Source organism: Narcine bancroftii, chromosome 11 (assembly GCF_036971445.1).
Source record: "Narcine bancroftii isolate sNarBan1 chromosome 11, sNarBan1.hap1, whole genome shotgun sequence".
Classification (NCBI taxonomy): Eukaryota; Metazoa; Chordata; class Chondrichthyes; order Torpediniformes; family Narcinidae; genus Narcine; species Narcine bancroftii.
The window spans coordinates 104,308,332-104,324,303 of NC_091479.1; the positions used below are offsets into that span (position 1 = coordinate 104,308,332).

The following is a 15,972-nucleotide window of genomic DNA, read 5'->3' on the forward strand; positions in this document are numbered from 1 at the left end:
TTTTCCCATTTCCCAAGGTGGTGTACAACAGCAACACCATCCACAAATTCACTGAGAGGCCACAGTACTGAGTTGTATAAAGGAAGAGTATACAGGAGGGAGATTGAAATCTTGGCTGAATGGTGCAGCAACAACAACCTTGCACTCAATATCACCAAAACCAAGGAGCTGATGGTTGACTTCTTGTTTACGATCCAGTGATCATTGGGGGTTCAAAGCTGGAGAGGGTGAGCAAATTGGGAATCACTATCTTGGAGGATCTTTCCTGGACCCAGCATATTAATGGCATCGTGAAGAAAGTAATTCTGAGCTTCTACCTCCTCAGGAGTTTTCGGAGGTTTGGTATGACATCAAAAACCTTGGCAAATTTCTGCAGATGTGTGGTGGAAAGTGTGCTGACCAGCTACATCACGGTCTGGTAGGGGGACACCAATAACCCCAAGTTTAAAGATTTGCAAAAAATAGTGAACACAACCCAGCACATCACAGGCAAAACCCTCCCATATTGAGAATATCTGCAGGGAACACTGCCTTCGGAGAGCAGCAGCCATCATCAAGGACCCCCACCACCCAGCGTACACTCTGTTCTCACTGCTGCCATCAGGAAAGAAGTCTCGGTGCCACAAGACTCACCACGAGGTTGAGGAACAGCTGTTACCCCTCCACCATCAGACTCCTCATCCACAAACTCAATCAGGACTCATTTAAGGACTCGTACTCGTGCACTTTATTGATTTTTTTCTTCCTCTCTGTATTGCACAGTCCGTTGTTTACATTTCTTTAGTTTATTACATGTGTACAGTTTTTTTTGCACTGGCAATAAGTAGTAAATTCTGCCTTGCCCACAGGAGAAAGAATCTCAGGGTTGTATGTGATATTGTGTATGTACTCTGACAATCAATCTGAAATCTATAGTTGGTAAAACTGCTGCCTCACTGAAGCCTCACTCCAGGTTCCAACCTGATCATTGTTCCTGGACTGCAGAGCTTTCTGCCCTGTGACTGTGGCTAAATGGTCTCTAGCATAATCCTAAGCGAGGGAGAAGTGAATGTAGAGACACAAAAAAATTGGATTCATATAATACTGGTGTAAATGGTGTGCTGTAAAGGCCATTTCTGTACTCAGTGATTCTCTATGACGAAACAGATCAGCTGGATGCTCCTTGCATTATGTCTTGGCACTGGAAAATGGTTCCTTCATCCCTCCATTTTAAGAAATGATCATTCATTATTGGATGTGGTGAAATATTGCAAAACGTCAACATATCTTTGAGCATATTCAGGAAACCCTCTATCCCGTATCCTGTGGAAGTGTTCCAACTTTCTTTTTTTTCTTCATTTCAGAAACTGGCTGCGCTTTCCTTCGGATCCAGCAGATTGAAACAACACTTAATATTTTGGAGGCAAAGGTGAGTTGAAGTTGAAGGGGCAGGGATGGATCTTGCTTTTTAAGGACGTAAATAGAATGAGAAGAGGCAATTTACAAAATCGTGCACCTCTTCATTTTCTAAATCTGTATCCAACACTTTTCATCAAAAGCATCCAATGACTTTTGAAGTCGACACAATCCTGGATTTCAAAGATGTACGGCCCTCTGAAAATAAAATGTTCTCATCTCTGCTTTAATGACTGGCCATTTATCCCAAAGCCAATATTCTTCATCAGGACTTTCCAGAGGAAAACAGAATTTCAGCTTCTAACCAGTCAAATGCAAGTGGAGCCATACGAGAGAAAATGCATGTGTAAAGCTTGGAGGAATTAGAACCTTAAAAAATTTGACTAGATCTTTGAATTTAATTACTATTGTCCTATGAAAAACTTTGCTGTTCTGGCAAGTCAACCCGTACTTGAACAAACAGATAGTGCCGTGATAATACAAAACTGCAGGAAGGAGAGTAATTTGAACAAAGTGCCAAATATAGAGAAAAGTACAGTTGAATAGTGCAACAGTATCTTCATGTACCAGTGAGTGATTAGATTGTGTAGATATAAAAGCCTTGTTAATTGTGAATTATTTTGTGTGTGTGAAATCTGGGGGGAATTGAGAGGATCATGCAAGAAGCATGGCATGAAATCACAAGCCAAAGCTCCTATTTCCCTTCTCTGATGTCAGGACTTTGAGGCCTGTAGATTCATCAAGGGGAAATAATTCAGATGAGCAGTTGCCCCTGCCCACGATCCCCCCCTCCCCCTTGAATGGGTGTAAAAGGTGAGAAATGTGCAACTTGATTGGGCAGACCAATTTCATGAGTTTTACTCGAACTTTTGTGTCTGTGGATTACAGCTTTCGTCAATACCTGGCTTGGAAGATGTCACCCTAGAGACAACAAGGCAGAGTCAGAATGTTTCAAATGGCCCATCTTCTAACCAGCACCAGCCATCCCCAACAGAGGTAAGGAGCTGATTTTATGTTTAATGAAATAAAGGAGCTCAGGAACATATGATGTAGGAGCAAGAGTAGAATATTCACTGATTTGAACCCATAATATAAAATCAGGGCTGATCTGACTTTGGTTCCACTTTCCAGTGTTATGTACTAAACCAGCAATAATGGGAATTCATCACAGACAAACGGTATCTTCAAAACAATAATTTTGATTAATAACTATTAATAACATAACACTTTTTGCTTAACTCTAACTTAAACCCACTACGTTCAAATGTATATATGTATGGAAAAAGCAAAACCATTGGAGTTTAAGCTTGATTCTGAAGAGATGATTTTAAAGTTCAGTCTTAAAAAGCTTTTCTGTTGAAATTCAAAGTCTTTACTGCTGTTCAAAAGTAATTATAGTGTAAGTGCAAGGCATTAGACTTTTCAAAACTCACAAATTTCATTTTCAGAATTCTTTCTTCATACAAATGATTTCCCCCTCTTGCCTGGAGGTTTCAGTACTTGTTTTTCTTCCAGAGTGATTGTACAAACCCAGGCAAGGGTTGAACGAAGTAACCATTTAAAAATGGTTATGTTTCAGATGCAAGATTAATTTTGCTTTCTTAATCAAAAGTGACCATTTCAATGGACTCAACTCTCTTTTAAAGAGACATTTGGAAGTGGCTATTTTCTTTTAAACCACTCTTTTGGTGTTCCTCCTTTTCATAAGGAGAACACAAGCAGCCCTTTGTTACTGCATTTCAAACTCGTATAACTTTCAGGATGGTCAAACACCTTCTTCAATCCTGTGTTAACTACAGGATGGCCAGAAATTTTCTGGCTTCACTTTGAATGGAGTTCCTTAATATTCAAAAAATGCTTTCTGTCTTAAAGTGTTTTTACACATGATATGACATAATTCCTGTCTTTTGAAATTTCTTTCATACCTATATGCTAAAAGCATATGACTTTGTCTCTGCCAAAAGTTTTACGAGCCAATGCCTCCGACCTGTCTGCGGACCAACCGGCAAATGATTTCCTGTATACACAGCTGCCATCTAAGTTTCCATTCTAACAATTATCAGTAAACAAGCAAAGAGTCTTTTGTTTAATTAGATGTTCTCCTTGAGCAACCCCATTGTCCTAGATATTCCAAGGAACAAACATTTCTAGTTTTATTGGCGGTCACTTATCAGACTTGGTGACTATGAAAATGGCTCCTCCCTGAGTGTAATTGTGTGTCCCTGTGTCCAAACCCATAAAATAACTTGACTAAAAATATATATTTTATAATTAAAAATTAATAACAACACAATTCTGTCACTCCAGGCAGTCCCTCATAACCCTGGACTCCCCCAAGATCAAAAATGTTAAACTTTAGTATTTTTTACCTATTTATTTTCAGCCTGAAGAAAACTGAGGTCCTCCATCAGCCAGCTCCCCACCATGACTACCAGCCCCCCCACATCTCCATCGGGCACACAAAACTCAAAACGGTCAACCAGTTTACCTATCTCGGCTGCACCATTTCATCAGATGCAAGGATCGACAATGAGATAGACAACAGACTCGCCAAGGCAAATAGCGCCTTTGGAAGACTACACAAAAGAGTCTGGAAAAACAACCAACTGAAAAACCTCACAAAGATAAGCGTATACAGAGCCGTTGTCATACCCACACTCCTGTTCGGCTCCGAATCATGGGTCCTCTACCGGCACCACCTACGGCTCCTAGAACGCTTCCACCAGCGTTGTCTCCGCTCCATCCTCAACATCCATTGGAGCGCTTACACCCCTAACGTCGAAGTACTCGAGATGGCAGAGGTCGACAGCATCGAGTCCACGCTGCTGAAGATCCAGCTGCGCTGGATGGGTCACGTCTCCAGAATGGAGGACCATCGCCTTCCCAAGATCGTATTATATGGCGAGCTCTCCACTGGCCACCGTGACAGAGGTGCACCAAAGAAAAGGTACAAGGACTGCCTAAAGAAATCTCTTGGTGCCTGCCACATTGACCACCGCCAGTGGGCTGATAACGCCTCAAACCGTGCATCTTGGCGCCTCACAGTTTGGCGGGCAGCAACCTCCTTTGAAGAAGATCGCAGAGCCCACCTCACTGACAAAAGGCAAAGGAGGAAAAACCCAACCCCAACCAACCAATTTTCCCTTGCAACCGCTGCAATCGTGTCTGCCTGTCCCGCATCGGACTTGTCAGCCACAAACGAGCCTGCAGCTGACGTGGACTTTTTACCCCCTCCATAAATCTTCGTCCGCGAAGCCAAGCCAAAGAAGATTTTCCATGAATTCCGGATAACAGGGATTTTGTTGGACTATTTTCCCTCGATCTTCAGACCATGTTTCCTGATATTCCCTTGTGGCTTGTGTCTACCAGGTTTATCAGTTGTCAGATGTATAATTAGTGCAGAACCTTAAAATATTTTAGTATGTTAAAGCCAGTGAAAGAAAATCCAAGTTATTGTCAAGGCAATTTCTTCATCAATATTTGCAAATACTTGTCACCTAAACTTTGGAGCAGTGTACAATGCAAATCACTTCTGTGTCACTGCACATTATTTACATATTCTCACTCAATGTTATCTCTCTTTGCACTTTGTGCAATATGATCGTAATAGATTTTTACTTGAGCATCTAAATTATAAGATTTTGATATACTTGATACTTCTATTATCACAGTTGTATTTATTTTACAGGGCCTACAAAATGTTGCATCGTCAACTCCAATCAAAGCAGATTTGCCAACAGAAAATGCTATTACTGTGGCTAAAGACCCTCGATATGCAAGATACTTGAAGATGGTGCAAGTGGTGTGTACATTGTTTAGCCAGGGTTAGGCCATTAATCTCTGACTTGGGATGTCAACCATGCTTAGTTTATTTACACATTTTGCTCTCTACTCCTACCACTCCCCACCAAATTAAGGGTTGGGAGTTTGGGAGTAAGATGTGTGAATAAACGAAGCATGGTTGAGTTTTGTTCAACCATTCCAATTGCAAGGTGACCAGAACTGTATGCAGTATCCAAATGTGGCCTTACCAATGTCTTGACATCAGCCACTTTGAGATTTTTTTGGAATGAACTCAAGTTACTTAATACTATTCAGGTTCTTAAAATATTGCTCATCAACTGCCTTTGAATTGTAACGGTGAACTTGGACATTGGTACGGTGCAGATACATATTCATGCTGGGGAGGAATCTGTGGATGTAGATGCAGCAATACTGGAAGGTGGTCTGAGTATTGTTAGTATATATGGTTAATTTTACTCTGAAGCTCTCAGCAATTCAAAAATAACAAAAGACAATTCTTGTGTTTCAAATATATTTAGGCAGGTACATGGATAGGAAAGATTTGGACGAATATGTGCCCAAAGCATATGAGACTAGCTCTTGGTTTGCATGGGGTCTGTTGGCTGAAGAGCCTGTTTCTGGGCTATAAAACATTCTAACTATGACTTAATCAAATTGTCATTCTCTTTTTCAGGGGGTTCCTGTTATGGCTATAAGGAACAAGATGATTTCTGAAGGTCTTGACCCAGATCTATTGGAGTGAGTTTCTACTAACTATATTTTTTTTTCTAGATTCCTTGATTGTCATGTAATAAAAACAGTGCAATATTATACGGTATTTGCTTTAGTCTGCTGTAAGCTAGAAATTGCCTGAAGTGCTTCTTACAGACAGACAAAGGGAAGTAAAATAGAGTTCCCCAGAGTCACTGAGTGTCTGTGAATTGGCTTCCAGTTCTCCTGTATGAGCAATGGAAATAATGCAGCACAACTAAACTTGAAGTAGGATGCACTTAGCTTTGTGACTCAGTAAACCTGTTCCTTTCCTAATTCTTGAAACACCTTTTTCTTTTAAAATGTTGCATTGGGGCTAAAATCTATTAGCCCAAATCTATTTTGCTAAACATCTCCCAACTGCCCTCCTACGTTTGCCCGCCAGCCGGACAAGGTTGCCATGTCTGCAATGCAAGAAAAATGAATGTGGTGGCCACTGTTCAAAAAATGGAAGTTCAGCAGAATTATATCTCAGAAATTTGTGGGATAATGTTGTTGTACTATCTGTGACTGTAGGAAATGCTAAGTGCAAGGTATGCAGTAATCAGGATTTAGTTGTTTTTTTAATTAATGTGTTCTGTTTATTTTTTATTCCTGTTTATCTCATTTTCAGTTTGTATGCCTGCATATTTCGAAATGGGGATATTAGTTCATAAAATTATCCCAAATATGTCCACATAATATCAAAATATAGTTCATAATTATCAGTATCCAGTCTTTACTTGACCTTGATGTCCTAGCATGGTTGAACATGAATATTACGTTGTTAAATTGCTGCAAGCTTTGTTTCAATTTGAAGTGGATTATCCTTCAACATTCAACAATGTTTAACTTGGTGCTTCTCTTTCTCTGACTGTAAAGGGTGTTTTGGGAAGTTCCTGCCGAAGGCTAAACAAATTCCATGTAATATTGCACTGCCTTTATTACACGCCAATAAATTGAATCTTGAATCCACTTGCAGTGCCTGAGGCTTGAACCTTCTGATGATTCTATGCACTCCTCATCTCTCCACAGAACCCCAAATGCCCTGGTCCCAGATGGGGTTAAGGAGGGTGATGGGGACAGTTCTGGCAGCGAGTCGTCATTCAGTGACTGAGAGCAGATTTGGGATTTTTTTGGTTCTGAAACTGGAGCATTTGCAATGCTGAGTTGGAGGGCTGGTTATTTTCCAGATGGAGAAGGTTGGAAAAGAATTGAGCTTCTATTGTTTGCTGTCTTTGAAAACCAGGTGCAACATGTGTAAATCAACTTGGTTTGTTTTTTTGGTATAATTTGTGTGTAAGATATTATCTTTCTACTGTAATTCTGAAGCTCTTTTGATCTGCCCGTCTACACAGTTTAGTGCTTGGAGAAATATTATTTCTATTTTTCCCCAGTGTTGTATGGTTCAAGAGTAAATGTGAACATTTATGTATTCGAGGGGAAAAGGCAACCCATTCCTTCCAGAGAAGCAAAATAATTCACTCTGTGCTTTAAAGCACGGACTCCAAAGTGTGTAAGAATGAAGACATTGACCATGTTCCAGAAACTTAGGTACCGACTCTCCTGCACCATGACAAGTGCTGGATAAGACCGAGTTCCTTCTCCATGGCCTGTGAGCACGGGTTTGAATGGAAGAGGTCAGGTGTCCAACTTTCTACCTTTGCTCCCTGTGGTCACACTAGTCCATGTTTTCAAAGTGACATTGTCATGTCCAAATTACCAACATGCCTCAACATGTTATTCCGAATGTTGTCTCAATAACTATCTGGTGGAGAAAATTCTACATGAGAGTGCCTCACCGAGTAATGTTGAACATAAAGCTGGAATTCAGTATTGCTTCAAAGGGAGTATTTTGCCTTTTAAAAAAACACTTGGATCTTTAATTATTGTGGTTACAGTTTAAAATCAATTAGGTCTTCTATTCTTTAGATGTGACCACTACCTACATTTATCACCCATTCAAGTTAAATTTTCTTAGCCTGTAGCTCTTCCTGGGAATCTTGTTGACTGATGTATGAAAATTACATTTTTTAAGAATTTCACAGAAAATCATCACATAAAGGAGGCTGGGATATGATTCACCTTCGAGCCTTACATTTATCATGAACATCCCATTAATTAAATGCTCCAAATGTCTATTTTACAAGGTAAATCCACCACTGCAGCCAACTGTTTCTAGAGTAAACTGCTCTCTACTTAAAATCTCCATATCTATCCCTGTGTAATAATCGGACAGTAATGCAATGCTTGCACTCACTAGTATTCCCACTCTTTATCCAGGGTAGATTGAACAATAAGCTTCCAGAAGGAATCAGTGTGAGATAACTTTGTTGGAATCCATTTTCCAACTTGCGATCCCTTCAAGCCCAGCTCATCAATAGTAGTATGGATTTGCGCTCTTCTGTAATTTGGCTAGATTAAAAAATAAGAATGATGCCATTTTGCCATCTTCAAGACCAGAGGTTTACCACAAACTAGAAGTACTTTTGCAGTTTGTAATATTCCATAAGAATCCTATTATTCTTCCAGAGCAATCCCATTTTCTGCTGCATGATGTTCCTCCGAGTATTACTTGAAAGAATTAAAAAAGAATGAGGCACTGGCTTGGAGTGAAGACTATTTGGAATCGACCCAAGATTAGGCACAAATATTGGAGCAACTTCTTGGTCCTGCAGTTTTCTTTATATTATGCCACTAATAACACACTTTCAAAGCAAAATAGTTTGATTCAAAAATAATCCAGAGACTTCTTTTTGTTTGATTTTATTTTTAAGCAGAGATTTTGTCAGAATGCTGATGCGGTGAATAAGTTTGTCCCATACTTGAGGAAAATAAATGCCTCTGTTACATCACTTAGAAGAGTACATTGGCAGTAAAGTATTGTAACTCAAACGGGGATTATGAATAGCAGCAGAAAAATTATATATTCTTCTTTCACTTTCCCTTTATGTACTTGGTACCTCCCCTTCCCACTTTAGTCTTAATAAAGGACCCAGACCTGAAACGTTGACTGGCCATTTATATCCATGGATACTGCCTGACCGGCTCAGACCCTTTGACTCTCTTGGTTCTTTCCTATTTCTCCAGCAGTTACATTTAGTCTTTTACCAGTTACTGAGCTTAGGTAGTCAACCTGCATCATTTTTATACGTATAATTCTTCATTTGACTGCTGGATATTAAGTAGCCCCGAACTATCCAGTCCCACAGATATTTGTAATGTTATAGCAAGCAGTTTTGATATTGGGATATTCAAAAATTAAAGTAATTCACCTCTGTACTTGAGAACAAGATATTCTGCAATCTATTTCAAGATATTAAATGGTAATCCATTTTGAATGATCCTGCAGGTAAACTGCATTTCTCTCTCTTATAACCTGCCTTATTTCATATGATGTCATTAATAAACCTTTAAACTTTCTTAATGCAAGGGGCTGATCCTAATAACTAGTTTGTGTGTGTGCACATGTGTGTTACTAAAAGTCTTGACATGTTCTGTATCTTGTGTTAGGGGAACATGAGGTGCCCAGTGATGGAGTTGAATGCTAGCAGTTTTGCTGGGCTAAATAGGCTTGACTTTTACAAAGCCAAAATCCTTTCACGTGATTCTGTTCCCTAGCCCACCCTGCCCAATCCCCAGCAGAGGTGAGTATTGCTGTATCGTTATCATATGATTCATTTTGGAAAGTTGCTCTTCCCCATTCAAATCTATTTTTAATGTTATTCATTTATAGTTGATGATGAAACAAATATGGACTTTAAAAAGAATATGGTGTGTATTGATAGTTTGACAGCTGGTCTTCCCTTTGCAGGGAATCTCCAGGAGCAGTTGAGAGGAGGACATTGGTTGAGGCATATTTTGTTTTATGTAAAATAAATTTCTCTCTCAAGGCCTAAGTTCTGTTCCTATTTTTGCCAAGATACTGATTCACCTTTGAAAATGATGGTCCTCTCACTCTTGGATGAAACCAGCTCTGGTACTTACCCAGCTACTGTTTTAAATGCCCTATATGTAATCCAAAACATAAAAATGTCACCTCAAGTGGGGTTGCCTTATATGCTGGGTCTGAAATCCGAACTTTAACAGGAAAGTCTCAACACCACTGCTATCTTTCCGCCAGCTCCAATGCAATCTTGTGCATGGCCTGTTAGTTATCAATGAAGTCTCAGCCCTCCTCCGCAGGATCCATCCGCTCAGTCCAACTGTCGTCGGCTCTGTACAGGCCTGTTACAGGAGTCGACAGTGGTTTATTTTAAAATGTGCCAATACAGTTAAAACCTTTACAGGATAATTTGGTATCAAAATATTGTAATTTGCTTTTAACTGCATCACTGGTCAGCAGTAAGTGCCAGATTTGGGAGTTGTCTTATACACAGGGTAACACTCAAAACCTATATTTTAGGTGGAAATTCTGGAGTCCTCATCTCAAAGTCATCCTATACACTGACATATACGGTATTTCACAGGAAACCCCTCTGACTTCTTTACTGTGCTTGGGAGTCTTACTCACTCTGATTGGTCCAGCCTAAGGAGTTCGCTTTGATTTTCACTTTCCTCTTCCATAACTCGTGTCCAAAGGACCCCAGGCAACAGAAGAGGATGAATGCTGGGATGGTGGTGTGCCTCAGAGCCGACCATTTTGTTGTTGAGTCTCTACTGGGCATTTTGACCTGCGGCAGACAGAAGAACAGTGAACAAAATAAAACTCCATTGCAAGGAAAAAGAAGGAAAATGTCAGGGGTGTGATCTCTGGAGATGGTGAGAAGGAGAAGTGGAATCAGGTGTTATATCGTGAAAGGAGACCATTTAAGGGAGATGACATTTTGAGTCAAGACCCTGCATCAGAACTAAGTGGGAAGGAAAATTAACAGTCATACCTCTGTCGTCTCCCTTAAGCTTTCATTCACTCACCTTAAACATGTCTTCTGGTATTGACCATTGGTGCCCTGGGAAAAAGTCTAGTTTATTGTCATCTGATTGCACAAGTGCAATGTGATAAAACAGCATTTTCCACTCAGCTGGCGGAATGTGCATTTAGAATCTTATGCACCTCCATTAAGTCCCTCAAAGTTCAGGTTCCTTTTATTGTCATATAATAATGCATTAAAAATGTAGTACACCGTAAGGCAAACAAAGAATCACTGAGCATTGCCTGGTGCCCCTAACAACAGGAGAAAGAGAAGCAAAAGAAAACCGCTTTAGAAACACTGAGTGTCTGTGGATTCACCTCCAGCGCTCCCACAGCCTCACAGACTCTTGTTCAAGTCAGACTATGTCGCGGGTGGTGTGGATCATTGATTGCTTCTGCTCTCTGATGGCAGCATTCCAGATAGATGTTCTCAACAGTAGGGAGAGTTTTGCTTGTAATGTGCTGGGGTGAATCCATTACCTTTTTCAGGGAGCTCAGAGCTATTATTGCTCCCATTCCTGGCTGTGATGCAACCGGTTAACACCCTTTCCACAAGACATCTGTAGAAGTTTGCCAAGGTTTTCAATGTCATACCAAACTTCTGCTGATTCCTGAGAAAGTAGAAGCATTGATGTGCTTTTTCACAATACATAAGAACATAAAGAAATAGGAGCAGGAGTCAGCCATTTGGCCCATCAAGCCTGCTTCGCCATTCAGTGTGATCAAGGCTGATCTGATGATGGGCTCATCTCCATCTACATGCCTTTTCCCCATATCCATCAATTCTCTTACTTTGTAAAGATCTATCCAACCTTGGCATAAATATATTCACTGAGGTCTCCTTCACTGCTTCAATGAGCAGCAATTTCCACAGCTCTCTCTGGGAAAAGCAGTTCCTCCTCATCTCCATCCTCAATCTACTATCCTGGATCTTGAGGCTATGACCCCTAGTTCTGGTCTCCCCCACCAATGAAATAACTTCCTTACCTCTGTCTTAACTATGCTTTTGATTCGTGCATTGGGTCCTGAAAAATTCTTTCGAAATAGTGACTCCCAGGAATTTCCCTCCCTGAATCCCTCTCTGCTCTCCAACTTTCACACTGCACACCGCCCCCCCCCCCACCCTGTGACATCAAAAAAATCTAATGGGAACAGTCTCCAAGCTGTCCGAATATCTCTGTTTTACACAGGTTTTGTTTCCCTGTGAAGGAAATGCATTTCCTTCCAAGGTGTGATATAAATGTATGATGTAATTAGCCAGTTGCACTTAGGTGAACAATGAGAAGCTGGAGGAATCCTGGGTTAGGCAACATCTTAGAAATGGTCAGCCAATGTTTATCGAGAAAGGGTCCCTACCCAAAACATTGACCATTTCTTCCCACTGCTGCTACCTGGTCTGCTAAGTCCCTCCAGATTCTCATTGTTGGCTCAAGATTCCAGTCTCTGCAGTTTTTGTGTTAATTGGTATTTTAATTCTTTTCAACCTTCTCCATCATCTTGGAATGTTTTGCTGCCATTCCACCTGTGAACCCGTTTATGTCACTGTTACCTGTTCTAGGTGGGAGGGCTGACATTTAAAGGGCAGCGGCACCAGTCCATATAAGTTTGTAATATATATCCGTGGAGAGTCTTGTGGCAGGACAATTAGCGAAGCCATTAGCACAATGCTGTTCCAGCACCATTGATCCGGGTTCGAGTCAAGCATTCTCTGTAAGGAGTTTGTACGTTCTCCCCGTAATCTGCGTGGGTTTTACCCAGGTGCTCCAGTTTCAGAGAACATAGTGCATAATCTATGATTCTACAGATCCTTTGGCCCACCTATATATATACTTAACCAAAATTAAACTAAACCCTACCTACCTCATAACCCTCCTACATTCCAAAGACGTACAGGATTAGTAGGTTAATTGGTCACATAAATGCATTTTGGCAGTATGGGCTCTTTGACTGGAATGGCCTGTTACGGTGCTATATCTCCAAATTATATATATTTTAAATTGTAAAAAATAAAAAAACCAATGTAAGTCTCGCCACTGCCTCCCTGTAACGTGAAACATGCTAACACAAATTATGTATATTGAGGTGCCAGAAAGAAAGAAAGATAATGTAAAAGGAAAAGATTGTGCTTCAGTAGGTGAGCATTGGTTGGATTCAAGGCAGAGATTGATAGGTATCTGAATAGTCAGGGCATCAAAGATTATGGGGAGAAGGCGCTGAGTGGGAGAATAGATCAGGTCATGATGGAATGATGGAGTGGACTCGATGAGCTGAATGGCCTACTGCTCCTTTATCTTATGGTCTTAATGGAAAGTTGGCACAACAAGTAGAACCACTGCCTCAGAGCAGCAGGGACCAAATTCAAGACTGATTTCTGGATGCTCCAGATCCTTCCCATGTCCCAAAGGCCTGTGGGATGGTGGGTTAATTGGCCTGTAGTGTGCAGTGAGGGGTGAATGCTGCGGGGAGTTGATAGGAATGTGGAGAGAATAAAATGGGATGTGTAGGATTGGTGTAAGTGGGTGGCAGATAATTAGTATGGACTCGGTAGGCTAAAGGACCTGCTTCCAGGCTTTGTCTCTCAGTGGGGGAGGATGGGCCGGTACATTCATGATTGGAGCAGGGTTGATATTTCTTCCATTGTATCTACCTATAGGTGACCATGGCACATTCCCCTCAAAGTATTGATCTGCATTCTCCACCCAAGTCCATGGGGAGGGAAAGATGGCGGTTCTGCTGGATCCACTAGCAGGAGCGCTGCCACTGATGTGGACCCGCAGTGAGCGAGGAACTGGAGATGCAGCACTCCTGTGGGGTCTAGTTGTCCAGTCGACTGCCATCAGCTCCACACAGGCTTTGAACGGCCCATTGAAAGAGCCCACAGTGGTTTTAGTTGAAATCCCGCAACTACAGGTCTGCACCCAAGATGGTGGTGCCTATTAATCGGCAACAGTGGTAAGGGTCTGCAGACTCCGGGGAAAGAGAAGATCATGCCCTCTCTGAGAAGGAGAAGCAGAGGAGATGACCTCGGTGGCGGAACATTGAGGGGGCTCTGTGGATGAGGGACCAGTGCATGTAGTGAGCTGTGAGGGACTCGAGACGAGGAACCCATGGAAGCTGTGGACTGCTGGAGACCGCTGTTGGGAGACTCACACCTGGCTGTGGCCTGCTGGAGACTAGCTCGAGCTGGCTGGAGGGGCACCAGGAATTGGAATCAGGATGTGAAGAGGTGCTGAGGGCGCTGAAGGGTTCCTGGCCATGTTGAAGTTTCGGTCGGATCTGGAGATCAGGTTGTCAATGGCTTGGACTGGACTTTGTGTGGCTGCGGGGGCTGTGGAAGCGCTGGAGGCGAATCTACGAACACTGCGCTGGAGGCGAATCTACAAACACTGTGCTGGAGGCGAATCTACGAACGCTCGGTGACTCTGTGGGGACTCTCTTTTCCTTCTCTCTCTCTGACCAAGTCTGACTGTAAGAGGTGCTTAAGCAATTCCTGCTGGTGGCGAATCTGTCAGCCTTGCAGCAGGCAAAAAGAAACCATGTAATATGATAGTGTTTTATTACTATGACCCAGCGCTGGGTAGGTCACGTCTCCAGAATGGATGACCATCGCCTTCCCAAGATCGTGTTATATGGCAAGCTCTCCACTGGCCACCGAGACAGAGGTGCACCAAAGAAGAGGTACAAGGACTGCCTAAAGAAATCTCTTGGTGCCTGCCACATTGACCACCGCCAGTGGGCTGATCTTGCCTCAAACCGTGCATCTTGGCGCCTCACAGTTCGGCGGGCAGCAACCTCCTTTGCAGAAGACCTCAGAGCCCACCTCACTGACAAAAGACAAAGGAGGAAAAACCCAACACCCAACCCCAACCAACCAATTTTCCCTTGTAACCACTGCAACCGTGTCTGCCTGTCCCGCATTGGACTTGTCAGCCACAAACGAGCCTGCAGCTGACGTGGACATTACCCCTCCATTAATCTTCGTCCGCGAAGCCAAGCCAAAGATTACTATGACAATAAATTGAATCTTGAATCTTGTTTGCAGTGTAGTTTTGGTCACGAGATCACAGGAAGGATGCTGTCATTGTTTCAGGGGGAAGAAGTCTGAATGAATGTTAACTATTGCTGACTTTACCCACTCTGGAACAAAGAGGGAGATCAATTGAGGAAAAACACACGGAAATGCTAGAGGAATTCAGCTGGTCTCGCAGCGGCCATAGAAGGAAAAGATTTTTACCGATATTTCGAGCCTGAGCCCTTCTTCAAGAAATAAGCAAAAAAACAAGAAGACGCCAGAATAAAAAGACTGAAGGGGGAAGAATCCAGACCAACAAAAGTCATTAAATGGATATGATAAGAGGAGAGGTGAGAATTAATTTTGGCTCTGTGAAAGGAGACAGAGGGAAAAGGTGAGTGAGAGAGAGAGGCAGAGCTGGGGGAAAAGGCGACGGAGAAGATGTGGGGGTTGGGGAGTTTTAATGGAAACTGGAGAAGTCAATGTTCCCTCCGTTTGGAGGGAGCCCAGACAAAAGATGAGGTGTTGTTCCTCCAATTTGCAATGGTCTTACTCTGGCAGTACTGTAACAATATTAATATTTGGGGAGAATGTAGGTCACATACATACACACATTTTAAAACACATCTTATTTGAAAGACTGAAGAATTCACATTGCAAGATCTCTGGAGAATGTAAGCATCTTTCACAAATAGGTGTTAATTGAACTGACTGAAATACTTGACCATTGTCTTGTTGGAGTCGTGCTGTCAAAAGGTGCTCACAGAAAGGTCAATTCTGGATTGTTTACCTAAGATAACAACTTGAGAATAAGAAAGAACTCCTGTTGTTTTCTGGAGAAGGTGGGGGTTTTGCAAGACATGAGTCATATGCTCTTTTTGGAGTTTCAGTTGGAAAAGAGAAAGAATTGAGTTAACAGCTCAGTCAGTCAATGTGTGGGACAAGTGCAATCCAGGTAAAACTGTTTGAAAGCAAGTTCCAGAGCAGTAGATAGCTGGAAGTGCTATCTATTTGATGTTTCTCTTGAAATCGAGGAAGGAATGGAACTCTGGTAGCTTGAAGAAAGAGGTTACCATCTAGAAGACTCTGATGGGGCAAGTTTCATCAGCGAGACCCTAAG

At 41.9% G+C, this 15,972-nt stretch overlaps 1 protein-coding gene across 1 annotated transcript in view; it reads left to right on the forward strand.

Annotated features, from left to right (window-relative positions):
* washc3 (WASH complex subunit 3) overlaps window positions 1-9,827 on the forward strand; it is a 10,678-nt gene extending 851 nt beyond the window's left edge. The window contains exons 2-7 of the mRNA XM_069902308.1: window positions 276-418; window positions 1,312-1,408; window positions 2,284-2,391; window positions 5,084-5,197; window positions 5,873-5,937; window positions 6,964-9,827. Of these exons, the coding sequence (XP_069758409.1) occupies window positions 276-418; window positions 1,312-1,408; window positions 2,284-2,391; window positions 5,084-5,197; window positions 5,873-5,937; window positions 6,964-7,045 (609 nt within the window). The 3' untranslated portion in view covers window positions 7,046-9,827. The remainder of the gene's footprint in view (window positions 1-275; window positions 419-1,311; window positions 1,409-2,283; window positions 2,392-5,083; window positions 5,198-5,872; window positions 5,938-6,963) is intronic.
* Window positions 9,828-15,972: the final 6,145 nt, after the last annotated feature.